Here is an 18770-nt window from a genome sequence, read left to right on the forward strand (position 1 = left end):
AGCTTCAAAAGAATTGTGAAATAGATATTCAATAAATGCGCTCAAGTGATAATCTTGCAGATTTATTTACTAAATCCCTACCACCAACGACATTCAAAAAGTTGGTATGCAAAATTGGGATGCGTCAACTCAAAGATTTTTCTCCAAATCTTGAAGAATCTATGCCAAGATGAGGGGGAGTATACTTATTGGGGAAAATAATTTATTTTGGAAGAAATTTTATATGTTGTACTCTTTTTTCCTCACTAGGTTTTTATCTAATAGGGTTTTCTTAGTAAGGTTTTAATGAAACATATTCTTTGTAATGAACATATAAGGGGGAGTGTTATGAATTTATTAAAATAAATGTGGATGTTCATAGTATATATCTCTTAGTTTCTCCACTATATTTCATTAGCAACTTTTAACTTTCCTCTAACTCCCACTATCTCACAATAAATTATGATCCATAATTTTTACATTTATTTCATGGAGTGATTATATAACTATAAAATGAGAGCTCATCTCTTTATTTTGTACACACTTAAAATGAATAAAATTACTATATATTATATTGTTCTCTCATTTTATTCTTTATCTTATATTATTTCTTTATTTTGTGTTGTTGGCTAATAGCTTTTCTAACAATTAAAAACATTTTGAATGTATGAAAATGATCAATATATTTTCATCATCAAGCTTTAAATATATTGGTCATTTTTAATTATTTTCAGACCTTTCGCTTTCATTTGCCAATTTTCTTCCTTGGGAAAATTATGTATGTACACTTCACAGATGTAATTGTCCCTTTCTTTTACATTTTTTTTTTGTGTGGTGCAGAATGCAGACAGATAGGGAGTAAAATTACAAAATAGAAAGATTTTAGATCTTGCCCCGTAGTTGAGTCTAAACCAAGCCGTGAGCCATGCAACAGTAACAATGGCTTGGTTGTAAAATTTCTTCTAGCTAAAGCTGAAAAAGTCTGAAAAGAAGAGTATCAAAACGCTCTTCATCTCTTGATCCTCAGACAGCCCTGCAATCAAACTGAATTTTTCATATCTAAGGTGCACTTGCTCTAAGCTCTTTGAAAATCTTTTTTGTACTAATTTGTTATCGCTTCCGGTGATTCTTTTTTTGGTTTCCCATAATTTTATTTGCTTAAAATCGTATTATCCGGTTTTTTATTTTCCAATCGTAGTAAATATAGTGTTATTCTCAATTTTTTCTTTTTATAAGTTATTTTATTAGCATTGTTTCTGATATTAATGTATATTTAGTTATTCTCTGTTGCTGAAAAGAATTTTTTATTGCTTTTAATTTCCAAAAGAAATGAAAAAAATTAAGTAAAACAGGGAGAAAATAAGAAAAAATTCACAAGAAACAGGCAATGGCTTCAGAAGAAGTAGGTGATCATGCTGTATGCGGTACTGCGTCAGAATCATTTTTTGGCTCCATTAAACGGGAGATATCTTATGTGCCAAAGTACCAGAGCCACATTGATGACCTGGAGAATCAAGTGAAGCAGCTGGGGTGTAAAAGACAAAGGGTTGAAAATCTGGTTAACGCTGCTAGAAGACAAGGGGATGAGATCTATAAGGGCGTTGAACAATGGCTAATTAGCATTGATGAATTCACTCAAAGAGTGGTAAAACCTATCATTGATTATCAAGATGAAGCAAAGAAGCATTGTTTCAAAGGGTTATGCCCAAATTTGTTAAAGAGGTACAATCTCAGCAAGGAAGCAGCGAAGGCAGCAAAAGATGGTGCCAATCTCTTGGGAAAAGGCAACTTCAGTAATTTTTGTTTCCGTCCTGCTCCACAGAGGATAGAGCTCATGTCTTCCAGACTCTACCAGCAATTTAATTCAAGAAGGTCAATTTTCCGAGATATTATGGTGGCGATGAAGGATGACGAGGTCAATATGATTGGGGTTTACGGGTCAGGTGGTGTGGGAAAAACTACACTAGTTAAAGCAGTTGCAAGGCAAGTTATAGAAGAGAAGTTGTTTGATGAGGTGGTTATGGTTGAGGTAACACGGACCCCAGACCAGAAACCAATTCAAGACAAAATTGCTTCTGATTTAGGCCTGCAATTTGGGCAGCATGATGACGTACTTCAGAGAGCTGGTCTACTAAGTGAGAGGTTGAAAAAAGAGAAAAGGGTCCTCATAATATTAGATGATATCTGGATGAGATTAGACTTGGATGGTATTGGAATTCCTTTTTGGGGCAATGAGAAACAAAGTGTCCGACAACAAGAAGATTGGAAAGAAAGATATGTTGATCAGAGTCGATGCAAAATATTGTTGACATCTAGAAATCAACATGTATTATGCAATGAAATGAATATTCAGAAGACTTTCTCAATTGGAGTTTTATCTGATGAAGAAGCGTTGAGTTTCTTTTGGAGCAATGTGGGTGATGCAGCTGGAAGATCTGATTTTCTGCCTATAGGAGTTGAGATTGTAAGAGAATGCAGAGGTTTTCCGATTGCAATTATAACAATTGCTAATGCACTGAAAAATAAGATTCTTTTTTTCTGGAAGGATGCATTTGATCAGCTAAGGAATTCCAATCAAAGACGAATGGGAGGAGAGGATGCAAATGTGAACTCTATCATAGAATTGAGTTACAACTTTTTGGAAAGTGAGGAAGCTAAGTCATTGTTTCGACTCTGTGGTCTTCTAAATGGTGGTAGTCAAATACCTATAGATGCTTTGATGAGGTGTGGTATGGGTTTGGGGTTGCTTAAAGGTGTTTACACATTGCAAGAAGCAAGGAAAAGGGTACATATGTTGGTAAATTTTCTCAAAGCTTCACGGTTATTGTTGGATGGTGACGCTGAAGAATGTCTTAAAATGCATGACATCATTCATTCTATTGCTGCATCAGTTGCCACCGAGGAGCTTATGTTTAATATGCAAAATGTTGCTGACTTGAAGGAAGAACTAGACAAGAAAACACACAAAGATCCAACTGCTATTTCTATTCCTTTCAGAGGTATATATGAGTTTCCTGAAAGGCTGGAATGCCCGAAACTCAAGTTGTTTGTTTTGTTTTCAGAAAATCTCTCTCTTCGAATCCCAGACCTCTTTTTTGAAGGGATGACAGAACTGCGGGTTTTAAGTTTTACTGGATTTCGTTTCCCTTCATTACCTTCATCAATTGGTTGCCTAATTAGTCTTCGAACATTGACTTTGGAGAGCTGCCTACTAGGAGATGTCGCAACAATTGGAGATCTGAAGAAATTAGAGATTCTCAGCTTAAGGCATTCTGATGTTGAAGAATTGCCGGGAGAAATTGGCCAGTTAACTCGGTTGAAGTTGCTAGATCTGAGTAACTGTATGAAACTTAAAGTGATCAGACCAAATGTTATATCAAGCTTGTCTCGATTAGAAGAACTATACATGGGTAATAGTTTCACTGAGTGGGAGATTGAAGGACAGAGTAATGCTAGTCTTGTTGAGCTGAAGCAACTATCGAGACTAACCACTTTAGAAGTACATATTCCAGATGCCCAAGTTATGCCACAAGATTTGCTCTCTGTGGAGTTGGAAAGATATAGAATATGTATAGGAGATGTGTGGAGCTGGTCTGGAGAACATGAAACCTCAAGAAGGTTGAAACTCAGTGCACTAAATAAATGCATTTACTTGGGATATGGGATGCAAATGTTGCTGAAGGGAATTGAAGATCTCTATCTAGATGAACTGAATGGTTTTCAGAATGCTCTTCTTGAATTAGAGGATGGAGAAGTTTTTCCACTATTGAAGCATCTTCACGTACAAAATGTCTGTGAGATTTTGTATATTGTCAATTTAGTGGGATGGGGACATTGTAATGCTTTTCCATTGCTGGAGTCATTGTTTCTTCATAATTTGATGAGGTTGGAGATGGTATATCGTGGCCAACTCACAGAACACTCCTTCAGCAAATTAAGAATAATAAAAGTATGTCAATGTGATAATCTTAAGCATCTCTTCTCATTCCCCATGGCAAGAAACCTTTTGCAGCTTCAAAAACTAAAAGTGTCCTTTTGTGAGAGCTTGAAATTGATTGTTGGTAAAGAAAGTAGTGAAACACATAATGTCCACGAGATTATTAACTTCACTCAATTGCACTCCTTAACACTACAATGCCTACCACAACTTACAAGTTCAGGATTCGACCTGGAGAGACCTCTGTTATCTCCGACGATATCAGCAACTACTTTGGCATTTGAGGAAGTAATTGCAGAGGATGATTCTGATGAGTCACTATTCAATAATAAGGTGTGATAATATTCTTCATGTTTAATTTTGTGGTAATATAAGAAGGAATACATATATGTTCATAATTTTGTATTTGGTTTTTTACGTCAATAAAAATTATCAGATGTTTTTTGAAAGAACAATAATTGTTTTGCAGGTCATTTTCCCCAACTTGGAGAAGTTGAAACTTTCCTCAATTAATATTGAGAAAATATGGCACGATCAATATCCACTAATGTTGAATTCTTGTAGTCAAAATTTAACAAATTTGACGGTGGAGACATGTAGCCATCTGAAATTTCTGTTTCCATATTCTATGGTTGATAGTCTTGTGCGACTCCAACAACTTGAGATACGGAAATGTGAGTCAATGGAGGCGGTAATTGACACCACTGATATTGAAATTAATTCAGTTGAATTCCCCTCTTTGCATCATCTTCGGATTGTTGATTGCCCTAATTTGAGAAGTTTCATCTCCGTAAATTCATCGGAAGAGAAAATCCTCCACACTGACACGCAACCTCTCTTTGATGAAAAGGTACTTTTTTTATTCACAATATTTCTTCCCTTAATTTAACCTGGCTCTCTTAATTTTTCTCTCAGTGATTATCTTTCCTCATGTCTTTTTATCTTTTTATGCATAACCAAGCAAAAGTTTTGAGTTATTAATTAATTGATTTCTTCACTTCAGTTAGTACTCCCTCGTTTGGAGGTATTAAGTATTGACATGATGGATAACATGAGAAAAATATGGCACCACCAGCTTGCTTTGAATTCTTTCAGCAAATTAAAGGCCTTGGAGGTAACAAATTGTGGTAAGCTAGCGAATATTTTTCCAGCTAATATTATTATGCGGAGAAGACTCGATAGATTGGAGTATTTGAAGGTAGATGGGTGTGCTTCAGTAGAAGAGATAATTGGAGAGACAAGCTCTAATGGCAATGTTTGCATGGTGGAGGAGGAGGAGGAGGCCCGTAGAAGGTTTGTATTTCCCAGATTAACTTGGTTGAATCTGAGTTTGCTACCAAGACTCAAAAGTTTCTGCCCAGGAGTGGATATATCAGAATGGCCATTGTTAAAAAGTTTAGGGGTATTTGGATGTGACAGTGTGGAGATATTATTTGCTTCTCCAGAATATTTTAGCTGTGGTAGCCAACGGCCCTTGTTTGTGCTAGATCCTAAGGTATGAAATGATATTAGCCCCACTACATTATGTTTATTTGTTGTCCTGTATCTCTTAACAATAGAACTAGGAATACAAATTCATGTGTGAATTCTGCTAATGAAAACTGATGTAGTGGGATATTATATGAGGCATATATATACTTGACTTGTTCATGATTTGCTATGTTCATGAAGCAATATTATGATTTACACCTACTTTGATTATCGGGTACATACTGACATGAACTCGAACTGTATTTTTTCAATGTTTAATACTTTAGTTCATTTCCAGGTTGCATTTCCCGGCTTGAAGGAGTTAGAGCTGAACAAATTGCCTAACTTGTTGCATCTGTGGAAGGAAAATTCTCAACTCAGCAAGGCTCTCCTAAATCTTGCCACTCTAGAAATATCAGAATGCGATAAGTTAGAAAAATTAGTACCGTCCTCAGTGTCTCTCGAAAATCTGGTAACTCTGGAGGTATCAAAGTGTAACGAGTTGATACATTTGATGACACTCTCAACAGCTGAAAGTCTTGTGAAACTTAACAGAATGAATGTAATTGATTGTAAAATGTTACAGCAAATCATACTACAGGTTGGAGAAGAAGTGAAGAAGGATTGTATTGTTTTCGGCCAATTTAAATATTTGGGACTTCATTGCCTCCCATGCCTTACGAGCTTTTGTCTTGGGAATTTTACTCTTGAATTCCCATGCTTGGAACAAGTAATTGTGAGAGAGTGCCCAAAGATGAAGATTTTTTCTCAGGGAGTCTTACACACACCAAAGTTACAAAGATTACATCTGAGAGAAAAATATGATGAAGGGCTTTGGGAAGGCAGCCTTAATTCCACCATACAAAAATTGTTTGAAGAAATGGTATGTACTGATTTACTAAAACTTCTCATGCATCTCCCTTGCACTTCCACATTTTAGCTTATTTTGTTCTTTTTTTTCTCCGCATTTTGTTCCTTTTTTTCTTTGCGCTAGAGTATTTGTCTTGATTGGCAGTGCAAACAACTAGCACAATCACCCCACAGACAAACATCAGTTACAAATATTTGAGTTAATTTGATAAAATATTACATTCTCGAAACTTGAAAAATTTTATCTGAAAAAAAAAAACCTTGAGACCTGGTTTGTATTTGATTAGTGCTTACAAACTTGCTTATTGCTTGGAATCTAATGCTGTAAAAAAGAATAGGAATGCCTTGTTCGCACAATTGAAACTATTACTATTGCTCTTACTATACTGTTTGTTATCCTCAATCATGATGCTTAGATAAGAATCCAGAATCCTAGGGAATTTGCAATCTGAAAATTTATAGTTCCAGGAGTCCTTATCTCTTTGATACATACATCGCTGCATGTGTCGCATAGAGCTTAGTGGAGTTAACTAAGCAAATTTAACAGGCAGAAAGGAATTTTTTCCATTCTGCTGTTGGCCCAGTCTGCATCTTAAAAAACTTTGTTGCTCTGGAGTCATATGCTTAACAATATTTATAATCTTGTAACTGACTTAAGTTATATTTAAATGGACGATCATACTTTTTCATGCATGAAGCTTCTGCATAAAACACAATAATAGTTCCAGAACGGCCCCAGTTGGCTTGACTGCTTTTGGTGGAATTTTTTGGGTGCAAATAGAACTCCAAACTTCGCTCAGTTAAATATTCAATCAAATACCTAGTTAAAAAAAAGGCAATTAAATACAAGAGTTACTTATTTATCTTTTTGCCTTTTACTATCTTAGTCTGAATCTTTCAACCTCAGACACTCTTGTTTTACCCTTTTTTTTTTTCCCCTCTATCTTTTCCTTCTATAGCACACTTATTTCACTTTTTGTTTCTTAAAGCCTTTTTGCTGCATATGCTTTTTTTTTTTTTTTCAAAATTACATGAATGAAAACCAAACCCCTTCCCAAACCTGGCTCAAAAAACATAGCAATGAATTATAAAACCCATGTAACTTATTTGAGCTACATTCATGAATAAATGTCACTCTTGCCCTCTTGCAATCCAATTAAGCAATTTTAGGGAAAGAATTTAATAACCATTTAAGCAAACAATACTGAATCACCACTGGTTGTTTCTCAAACATGAGATCAAATAGATCCTTCATCCATCCTAGCTGGAGCATCATTGTCAACTATACTTGAGAAAACTCTGAATTTCCAGTATATGCTTTGATGTAGCTCAATGCCATCTGGAACAATTTATGCTTGAACTTGATTCAAATATTGTAGCTTACGAGGACAGGCCTGTGACAAAAAAACCATTTTATGGTCATTGTTCCTAAAGTTGTATTCCCATTTATATACTAAAACAGAAACATATAAGCTTTAAAATTGCACATCCTTGTATCACTGCAGTATTCCTATTAGAGAAGCAAATTGTGACCATTTACATAATTCTTCTTATATTTTAACTGCTATATTTTTGTTCCGGTAGGTTGGATACCATGACAAAGCTTGTTTGAGTCTCTCAAAGTTTCCTCATTTGAAAGAAATATGGCACGGCCAAGCACTTCCAGTCAGCTTCTTTATCAATTTAAGATGGCTGGTGGTGGATGACTGCAGGTTTATGTCGGGTGCTATTCCAGCTAATCAACTCCAGAACTTAATCAATTTGAAAACTCTGGAAGTAAGGAATTGTTATTTTCTAGAACAGGTATTTCATTTGGAAGAGCAAAATCCCATTGGACAATTTCGGTCACTGTTTCCTAAACTTCGCAATCTGAAGCTCATAAATCTTCCGCAACTTATAAGATTCTGCAACTTTACTGGGAGGATAATTGAACTGCCCTCCTTGGTCAATCTGTGGATTGAAAATTGCCGTAATATGAAAACTTTCATCTCCAGTTCTACACCTGTAATCATAGCACCAAACAAGGAACCTCAACAAATGACCTCACAGGAGAACTTACTGGCTGATATACAGCCTCTTTTTGATGAAAAGGTGCTACTTTTCAGTGATTGACCCTAAAAGTATTTCCTTCATATTTCTTTTCTTCTTTGTTTGCTCTCCTCTTTATAGCTCTATGTAATTTCTTTAGAAACTAAATTTAATGTAAAAATCTTCTCTCTCTCTCTCTCTCTCTCTCTCTTTTTGGCTTATCTCTGAGTATGGTAGTAATGCATGTAATAATTGGTCGTAGGTAAAACTTCCTAGTTTGGAGGTACTTGGAATCTCTCAGATGGATAACTTGAGAAAAATATGGCAAGACCAACTCAGTTTGGATTCCTTTTGCAAATTAAATTGCTTGGTAATACAACGTTGTAAAAAATTATTGAGTATATTTCCCTGGAATATGCTTCAAAGACTTCAGAAATTGGAGAAGCTGGAGGTAGTTTACTGTGAGTCTGTACAACGTATATCCGAACTCCGAGCACTAAATTATGGGGATGCATGTGCTATATCAGTGGCTCAGTTGAGAGAAACACTTCCCATTTGTGTGTTTTCTCTATTGACTTCACTGAAACTACGAAGTCTGCCAAGACTGAAATGTTTTTATCCCGGAGTACATATTTCAGAATGGCCAATGTTAAAATATTTGGATATTTCTGGATGTGCTGAATTGGAGATATTAGCTTCGAAATTTCTGAGCCTTGGAGAGACTCATGTGGATGGTCAACACGATAGCCAAACTCAACAGCCTTTCTTCTCTTTTGACAAGGTACTATCTCTTAACCATGTACATGTTGTGGTAGAATGCAGACTGTATCTTGGTGGTGTTGACCGATTTTCAAAATGAATTATGAAAAGGTCATCTTAGAGGTCTGGAAACATAATGTGAACTATAACCCATCCACTATATTCCATCCGACTTTTCTTTATTTGTAAATGATTTAGGCATTTAGCGTCAGGTTTGATCTATATTTTAAAAGTGATTGCTTTCATCTATATTTTGTGTCTTATGCCAATTGAACCCGTGGGAAAGATAATCTTGTAATAAATTGTTGAATATGTTTCACTCTGATATGCTTGTGAGACAGTAGAGAATAGACATTTCGTTTAATACTTCATTGGGTTTATCCCCAGGTCGCATTCCCCAGTCTGAAAGAGCTAAGGCTGTCTAGATTGCCCAAGTTATTTTGGCTGTGCAAGGAAACTTCTCACCCCAGGAATGTTTTTCAAAACGAGTGCAGTAAGTTAGATATATTAGTACCATCCTCAGTGTCTTTTGGAAATCTGTCAACTCTAGAAGTATCAAAGTGTGGCAGGCTGATGAATTTGATGACGATCTCAACAGCTGAAAGGCTGGTAAACCTTGAAAGAATGAATGTAACTGATTGTAAAATGATACAGCAAATCATACAACAGGTAGGCGAAGTGGAGAAGGATTGTATTGTTTTCAGCCAACTGAAGTATTTGGGACTTCATTGCTTACCAAGCCTTAAGAGCTTTTGTATGGGGAATAAGGCTCTTGAATTCCCATGCTTGGAACAAGTAATTGTGGAGGAGTGCCCAAAGATGAAGATTTTTTCTCAGGGAGTCTTACACACTCCCAAGTTACGAAGATTACAACTCACAGAAGAAGATGATGAAGGGCGTTGGGAAGGAAACCTTAATTCCACCATACAAAAATTGTTTGTAGAAATGGTATGTGCTGATTTAACAAAATTTCTGATGCAATTCCCTTGCATTTGCACAGTTTTGTTTCATTTTCTTTGCTTCATTTTTCTAGAGTAGTAGTCTTGATCAGTGGCACAAGCAACTAGCACGTTCCCCTTATAGACAATCACCACAAGCAACTACACATTTTTTATTTAATTTTTTTTCTTTTTTGGGTAATCTGCTCTTGTTGGTTTAGATAAAATATTAAATTACTGTAAAAAACAAAAAAAACCCCTACATTTCTAGAAACTGGTAAATTATCCTCCATTGTTTTTTCATATGAATAAAAGACTTCAAGATCATTAATAGAATTTACCTGGCTCTCTATTGTAAAAAAAAAAAAATTAACATTGCTTGCATATGGTTGGTGCTCTTGCATACATGCTTAATGTTTAGTATTAGTTCTGGCAAAAAAGCATAAGACGGTTTTGTCTGCCTAATGAAACCTAATAAATAGCCCCATTAAGAGTCCACAATCCTACCACAACTTGCAATCTGAAAAATTTGTAGTTCTAGGGGTCCTTGTCTGGCTATTGCATATTTCATTCCGTAGATGAAATAGGGGAGTTAACTAAGTTTAACAAGCAAGACATTGGAACATCTCCCATTCTTCCTTTGCTGCCGCTTGACAAAACTTTGTTGCTCCAGCAATCCTCTGCTTGACAATATTTGAGAAATGGATTTATTATGTTTTTTTTTTAAAGGGATTTATGATATGTATTTAAATGTAGGAACTAGGATGTTAACCTTCCATGAAGTTTCAGAATAGTCCCTGTAAGCTTGACTGCTTTAGGTTGAATGTTATTGCTGCAAACAATAATCCTGTGTTGTACCTAGTATGGGTTTTGATTGGACATGTAGTAGACAATTGATCAAACTTACTCATGCACCTGCTAATATTCTGTTTTAATGACCTGAATAGAGAATATAGTAATGATTAAGCAATTGGAAGATTAATCAACATGCAATCAACAACAATATATTCAAGACAAGCAATCACATGGTTCACCAAATTGCTAGATCCATAGAGGTCGGCGACTTCACTATAAATAACAAAAAAAGGAATGTTGCAAAGAGTTGTTGATGTAGGATGGTGAGTACCGGTTACTTTAGTTCTTGGCTTTTTCGCACCATGTGTTTTAATCTTTCAACCTCATAAACACAATTATTTTAGGTTTTTTCCTACTTTGTTGCTCTCTCTTTCATCTAGTATAATTGTTTTACTTTTTCTGTTTTCAAGTGTAAAATATATATATAAAGCCAAATTGCAACAAAAGCTTGCCCATAAAATTATAAATTGTAAAATTAACCCTATTACTAATTTGAGCCACATACATCAACAACTCTTGTCCTCTCGCAATCCAATTAAGCAATTTTAGGAAAAATGTTTAACAACCAGTTAAAACAAACAATACCAAATTGCAGATGGTCGTTTCTTTAAAAGTTTCTGAGGAATTAATGGTGTGTTTTGGGTTGAAGTTTTGTGGCTTTTAATCCACAAATATTGTGAATGAAACCACTACCTGTCAAGTATAAGTGGGTGGGTGGTTGGTAAACAGACCTGCATAAGTAAAAGCTGGTCTCAACCGAATAGTGCTTTCAAAATTAAATTCAAGCGTGGTAGTTATAAACACACCCCAAGTTCATTATACATCGTACATTTTGAGAACTATAATGCTTTATTCATTCTAGCTAGAGCCTAATGGTCGATTAATTTGCTCCACTTGTTTTTTTTCCCTAATATTTTCCCAAAAACAGAAGTATGTAAGTTTTAAGGGAGATGATGTTTGTATTTTAACTATTGCAATGTTTTGGGTTCATCAGGTTGGATTCTGTGACTTGAAATGTTTGAAACTCTCACTCTTTCCAAACTTGAAAGAAATATGGCACGTTCAACCACTTCCAGTTAGCTTCTTCAGCAATTTAAGATCATTGGTGATAGATGACTGCATGAATTTCTCGAGTGCTATTCCAGCCAATTTGCTACGATCCTTGAACAATTTGGAAAAGTTGGAAGTAACCAATTGCGATTCACTAGAAGAGGTTTTTCATTTGGAAGAGCCAAATGCAGATGAACATTATGGGTCATTGTTTCCTAAACTTCGCAAGTTGAAGCTTAAAGATCTTCCAAAACTTAAAAGATTTTGCTACTTCGCCAAAGGTATAATTGAGCTGCCCTTCTTGTCCTTTATGTGGATTGAAAGTTGCCCTAATATGGTGACATTTGTTTCCAATTCTACATTTGCACACTTGACGGCAACTGAGGCACCTCTAGAAATGATCGCAGAGGAGAACATCTTAGCTGATATACAACCTCTCTTTGATGAAAAGGTGATTCATTTCCTTAATTGATTATTTCTATCTTTTTGTTTTGTGTCGATGACAATAATACTAAATAAGGATACCTTTACACTTCTATTCTTCTTAGTTGACTCTCCTCTTTAAAGTTATATGTTTCTTTATAATCTAATTTAAGTTTTTGACTCAATTAATTATTTGTTGTTCTGACTCAATGGTAATATTGTAATTATTTGTTGACATCTTTAGGTAGGACTTCCTAGTTTGGAGGAATTAGGACTCTCACGCATGGATAACTTGAGAAAAATATGGGATGACCATCTTACTTTGGATTCCTTCTGCAAAATAAATTACCTGGGAATACGATACTGTAATAAGTTATTGAATGTTTTTCCACGGAATATGCTTGGAAGACTGCAGAAATTAAGGTGGTTGTTTGTAGGTAATTGTAATTTAGTGGAAGAAATAGTTGAACTCCAAGCACTCAGTGATGACTCATGTGCTGTAACAGCAGCTCAATTGAGTGAAACAATCCCTAGTTTTGTGTTGCCTCAATTAATTTCATTGACATTATCAAGTCTACCAAGTCTCAAAAGTTTCTACCCGGGAGTTCATATTTCAAAGTGGCCGATGTTAAAGAAGTTGGAGGTGATGGAATGTGCTGAGGTGGAGATATTTGCTTCTGAATTTCAGAGCCCCCATCAGACTAATGTTGATAGCCCACGTGATATCAAAATTCCACGACCTTTGTTCTCTGTGGACGAGGTTTGATCTCTTAACCATGTCCTTGTTTTGGTAGAATTTAACCTGCATCTTGGTGGTGTTTATTAATTTTTCAATATGAATCAATTAAAAGCCATCTTAGAATTACTGCAAACATAATGTCAACTATACCATTTACCATTTCTTTATGATTTTTCTATTAATTTTATTGGATTTAGCATCGGATTTAATTTATAGTTTAACAGCAATTGATTGGACTTATAATTTTTCTGTTCCTTCTAAGCACTTTAATAAATCATTTAATATTAGTCCATGGAATATGCTTGGAAGGCTACAGCATTAGACATTTTTATTTGGTACTGTGGTTGATTTTCAGGTTGCATTCCCTAGTCTGGAAGAGTTAACGTTGTGTGTACTTCCTGATTTGTTGCATCTGTTGGAAGAAAGTTCTCGACCTAGCAAAGTTTTCCAAAATCTAGCAACTCTAAAAATTTCAGAATGTGGTAAATTAGAAAATTTAGCACCGTCCTCAGTGTCATTCCAAAATCTGATGTCTCTGGAAGTTTCAAAGTGTGACGGGTTGATTAATTTGGTGACCCTCTCAACAGCTGAGAGTCTTGTGAAACTTACAACCATGCATATAGCTGAATGCATGATGATTGAAGAAATCATACAACAGGCTAGAGAAGAAGTGAGAAAGGATTGTTTGTTGTTTAGCCAACTGAAATATTTGGGACTTCATTGTTTGCCGAGCCTCGTGTGCTTTTGTTTGGGGAATTATGCCCTTGAATTCCCAACTTTGGAAAAAGTAGTAGTTAGAGAATGCCCAAAGATGGAGATTTTTTCTCAGGGAGTCTTAAGCACACCAAAGCTACAAAGACTTCTACTGACAGAATCAGAGGATGAAGGGCGTTGGGAAGGCAACCTTAATTCCACCATACAAAAATTGTTTGAAGAAATGGTATGGATTAATTGATTCCTCAAATTTCCCTTGCTTCTCTGTTACTCATGCACTACTTTATTTTGTTATATTTTTTCTTTCTGTTGGAGCAGTTGTCTCAATGCCACATATTGATGCCACACATAAAACTAACACAGTGTTGTGCACTGACAATCATAAATTAACAAACACTGTATTTATTAATTTGGATAATATATTTTATGGTTGTAATAATCCATAATCCTTGTACAACTTGGAATTTGAAAATTTATAGTTCTAGGGGACCTCATCTCTCAGATATGTATCTTTTGTATGGGGAAGTAAGCTGAGCAAGTTTATCTAGCAAGGCAATGAAACTTTTTCGTACTTTGTTGCCACAGTCGAAAGATTAACAAATCTAAATAATATGTAAATGGATGATATAACTATAGCTTAAAGGATGTTCATGTGGCATACAACTATTCTCTGGTCATTGCTCCACTAGTCTTACTCCCTAATAAATTTCTCCTAGAACCTGTAAGCTTTAATGTACATATCCTTGTCTGTTAACTTCAATACTTTGGTTTTGGTAGGTTGGACTCTGTGATATAAACTATTTGGAACTCTCACAATTTCCACATCTTAAAGAAATGTGGCATCGACAAGCACTTCCGGTCAGCTTCTTCAGCAATCTAAGTTGGCTGGTGGTGGAGGACTGCACATTTTTCTCAAGCGCTATTCCTGTCAATCTGATGTGGTTCTTGAACAATTTGAAAATTCTGGAAATAAGTAATTGTGATTCACTAGAAGAGGTGTTTCATTTGGAAGAGCTAAATGCAAATGAACATTTTGGACCGTTGTTTCCTACTCTTCGCAAGCTGAAGCTCAAAAATCTTCCAAAACTCATAAGATTCTGCAACTTTATCGGGAATGTAATTAGACTGCCCTCCCTTTCCTATATGTGGATTGAAAGTTGCCCTAATATGATAACATTCATCTCCAATTCTTCACCAGTACCCCTGACAGCAAACAAGGAACCTCATGAAATGACCTTAGAGGAAAACTTCCTGGCAGATATACAACCTCTCTTTGATGAAAAGGTGATTTGTTTTCTTTATTCTATTTATTTTAAAAATAAATAAAATATCCCTTTACTTTTCTCTTCTTAGTTGACCCTCTTTGTAGCTCTACTTTACTTTAGAATTATTTTTGTTATTTTGACTTACGCATTGATTCAATGGTATTATTAATTTTCTTTAGGTAGGACTTCCTAGTTTGGAGGAATTGGCAATCTTAAGTATGGATAGCTTGAGAAAACTATGGCAAGATGAACTCTCTTTGCATTCCTTCTACAATTTAAAATTCTTGGGAGTACAAAAGTGCAATAAGTTATTGAATATTTTTCCATGCAATATGCTTGAAAGACTGCAGAAACTACAGAAGTTGCAGGTGCTTTATTGTAGTTCAGTAAGAGAAATATTTGAACTCCGGGCACTCAGTGGGAGGGACACACACACTATAAAAGCTGCTCCATTGAGAGAATCAGATGCCAGTTTTGTGTTTCCTCAATTAACTTCATTGAGCTTATGGTGGCTGCCAAGACTGAAGAGTTTCTATCCCCAAGTACAGATTTCAGAATGGCCAATGTTAAAGAAGTTGGACGTGGGTGGGTGTGCTGAAGTGGAGATATTCGCTTCAGAAGTTTTGAGCCTCCAAGAGACCCACGTGGATAGCCAACATAATATCCAAATTCCACAATATTTGTTTTTTGTTGACAAGGTATGATCTCTAAACACGTATATGTTTTCGGTAGGGTGCACCATGCATCTTGATGATGTGCTTAATTTATCTGTATGAAATATGAAATAATCATTTTAGACGGTTTGTAAAATAATGTGACCCATCCAGCCCTGAGTAGTAGCCAGGTGGTAGCACATCCCTACATATGCTTGGGGTGAAGGGTTTGAATCTCACTGGAACCCTGTTACTAAATTATTTGTTGTTGTAGATATTTCTTCCCAAACATTGATGGACTTAGATATGTCCACATGGGAATAGAAAGTTAGGTTGCGTCACAACAAAAGTAATCTAGGGTAGTTGCAATAGACCTCTGATTGTAAATATCATTACTCGAAAAGAAAATAAAACATTATTTGAATTATAACCCTGAATTATTGGATCCTGATTTTCCTAATTCATATTTGACTCTGAATGGATTTGATTTATATTTTAAGAGTAATTTAGTTGATTTATAGTTTGGGTTCCTTTTTTGCTTATTAAATTACTTGGAGGTATTTATCAATGGAGTGTTCTTGCTCGGAAAACTGTGGAAACCAGATTTACATTTTCATTTAATACTTAATTTTGTTGATTTCAGGTTGCATTCCCTAGTCTGGAGGAGTTAATGCTGTTTAGGTTGCCAAAGTTGTTGCATCTGTGGAAGGGAAATTCTCATCCAAGCAAAGTTTTTCCAAATCTGGCAAGTCTAAAACTATCAGAATGTACCAAGTTAGAAAAATTGGTGCCATCATCCATGTCTTTCCAAAATCTGACAACTCTGGAGGTATCAAAGTGTGATGGGTTGATTAATTTGGTGACATGCTCAACAGCTGAAAGTATGGTGAAACTTGTGAGAATGAGCATAACTGATTGTAAATTAATAGAAGAAATCATACATCCAATCAGAGAAGATGTGAAGGATTGTATTGTATTCAGCCAATTGAAATATTTAGGACTGCATTGTTTGCCCACCCTCACAAGCTTTTGTTTGGGCAATTACACTCTTGAATTCCCATCTTTAGAACAGGTAATTGTGATGGATTGCCTGAAGATGATGACTTTTTCTCAGGGAGCCTTGTGCACTCCAAAGCTACACAGATTACAATTAACAGAAGAAGATGATGAAGGTTGTTGGGATGGGAACCTCAATAACACAATACAGCAATTGTTCAAGCGAGTGGTATGTATTGATTGATTCACCAATATCTCTTATGCATCACCCTTTCACTTACTTGGTTTGTTTCTTACATATAATGTTTCAAATTTGTTCTGCTATTCACCATGCTTATACACATTTTATAACAACAGAATTTTCAGAATTCTAATGAGGAAGATTGAGCTCATCCGGTACATCCAATGAAGAAACTATCTGGAGTCAGGCTAGTCTTTACTTCTTAAGAATGAGCACTTTTTTGGTCGGATTGAGAAGTGCCTTATGAATTTACGTTGAAATTACCTTCACCGATCTGCTTTAGAAAGCTTTTCTTGAAAATTGTACTGCTGCTTTTCGGCTATCGGATGGTTCAGTTTTCAAATATTGAATGACTGTCAGGATTAAATTTTCTGGTCTGTGGCTGAATTGTTTGTATGATAATCTTGTCAAATCTGGATATGGTAAAAACCTCTTTTTTATCACTTTTGTCTCAATTCCTTATCAATGATCAAACAGTATACAGATTTGGATGGATCCATAAAATGAGGGATAATTAATATCTAGCACATAAAATGAGGGATGGATCGGGAGCCCTGACATTGATCTGACTCCCATCCCCATACAGATTTGGCTCCTGGCGAGGGAACGTATGCGCTTTTAGTGAAAATTATACAAGTTCTTACATTATTTTTCACTTTTCGGTCCCTATATCACTTGGTTACAAATGGTGGAGATGAAGAGAAATTAATTTTGAGATACTAGGTATTAATTAAATTAATTTTGAGATACTATTTATTAATTAAATGTAATTAATATCTAGTAGTAAATTTAACCGCAAATCCAAATAAATTGACTATCGCTTTTCTAACCCCAAAATTCTGAGTAGTCATTATTCAACCTTGGCTTTACTTGAACGTTTGATCATAAGTACGTCATAAAAAGTAAAAAATATTTGTCCCAATTTCACAAATTAGTAGATTAAAAAAAAAACAAACAAACGCATATACACACAATTTACAGATTTCACTTTCACATCAAGAAATCTGGGTATTAGAGTTTGAGGAAGATAATTAATTATCATGTCTGTTGACTCTACGGTGAAACTAGGCTTTCTGTATATGTGACGGCATTAGCAACCCAATTACTGCTTCCAAATTGTACAATTTCCCGAGTTTTATGATCACACAAAACCAGGTCTCCATCATCATTTATCAGCATTACTTCACCATTTGCTCTGAAACCTAAGTACGCCATGCAAATTGTGCTCTTAAATCAACTGTGAGCAGATTAATCCAATGCTCTACTGATCCTATATTCTCCATCATCACATACACATTACAAATACCAAGTCCTGTTCTGCTATCTTCACTATGACTTAGAAACAAACAGTGCAATTGATTTTTCGAGTACCCCAACTGATATTTGTCTATAATCAATATTGTGCGAATGATGTTGATGCGAGATTCTGGTGTCTGCTAGTTCTCTACCAGGATCCCTCTTCAACTCTCAAATTCACGACCAACAGCATGTTCTCCTCGTAGCTCTTCTAACCAAGCAAAACAATGCCCTGTAAGACTTCCTCTCCACAGACTCTTGCGCACACATAAATTGGTTAGAGCACGCCGGGTGTTTTCCCAGCGTAAACCCTCCGACGCTCAAGTCAGAAATGTAAGTTTTTTCTTAGGAAACACGGCCACTAATCTCGTGGCTCTCTTATGATTTCTCTCTCTCTTTTCAAAGAAAACTCTTCTCTTAAGTTTTAATATCAAAAAGTCTAACCCCTTTACCTTCGCTGATTACCCTTTTATAGCCTTCCTTTGAATCCGGCCTTTCCCACGATCCACGTCCGTCACCTCCCTCAACTCTCGGAAGTGGGTGCTTCACTATCGTAG

General features: G+C 35.6%; 1 protein-coding gene across 3 annotated transcripts; it reads left to right on the forward strand.

Annotated features, from left to right (window-relative positions):
* The first annotated feature begins 760 nt into the window (after positions 1 to 760).
* On the forward strand, positions 761 to 17360 carry LOC102626862 (uncharacterized). 3 transcript variants are annotated; one of them, XM_006472155.4, is made up of 15 exons: positions 773 to 1043; positions 1307 to 4249; positions 4386 to 4766; positions 4920 to 5411; positions 5685 to 6269; positions 7841 to 8347; positions 8547 to 9065; positions 9431 to 9991; positions 11831 to 12337; positions 12554 to 13069; positions 13404 to 13988; positions 14540 to 15046; positions 15207 to 15725; positions 16324 to 16905; positions 17034 to 17360. In XM_006472155.4, the coding sequence occupies exons 2-15, from the start codon at positions 1367 to 1369 to the stop codon at positions 17061 to 17063; spliced, it is 9174 nt and encodes a 3057-aa protein (XP_006472218.2). In that variant the 5' UTR covers positions 773 to 1043; positions 1307 to 1366; the 3' UTR covers positions 17064 to 17360. The 3 variants fall into 3 exon arrangements, with proteins under 3 accessions (XP_006472220.2, XP_006472219.2, XP_006472218.2); XM_006472157.4 differs by lacking the exons at positions 13404 to 13988; positions 14540 to 15046; positions 15207 to 15725 and having other exon boundaries at positions 761 to 1043; XM_006472156.4 differs by lacking the exons at positions 12554 to 13069; positions 13404 to 13988; positions 14540 to 15046 and having other exon boundaries at positions 764 to 1043.
* The last annotated feature ends 1410 nt before the right edge of the window (positions 17361 to 18770 follow it).

Source organism: Citrus sinensis, chromosome 5 (genome assembly GCF_022201045.2).
Source record: "Citrus sinensis cultivar Valencia sweet orange chromosome 5, DVS_A1.0, whole genome shotgun sequence".
In the NCBI taxonomy this organism is placed as follows: domain Eukaryota; kingdom Viridiplantae; phylum Streptophyta; class Magnoliopsida; order Sapindales; family Rutaceae; genus Citrus; species Citrus sinensis.

What these genes read in the sequence shown, in the direction of transcription:
- LOC102626862 (XM_006472155.4), top strand. Translation starts at nt 1,367, where the DNA reads ATGGCTTCAGAAGAAGTAGGTGATCATGCTGTATGCGGTACTGCGTCA. An exon ending in AAAAATTGTTTGTAGAAATG is followed by an intron (nt 9,992 to 11,830) that starts GTATGTGCTGAT and finishes TGGGTTCATCAG; the next exon opens with GTTGGATTCTGTGACTTGAA. An exon ending in ATTTGTTTTTTGTTGACAAG is followed by an intron (nt 15,726 to 16,323) that starts GTATGATCTCTA and finishes TGTTGATTTCAG; the next exon opens with GTTGCATTCCCTAGTCTGGA.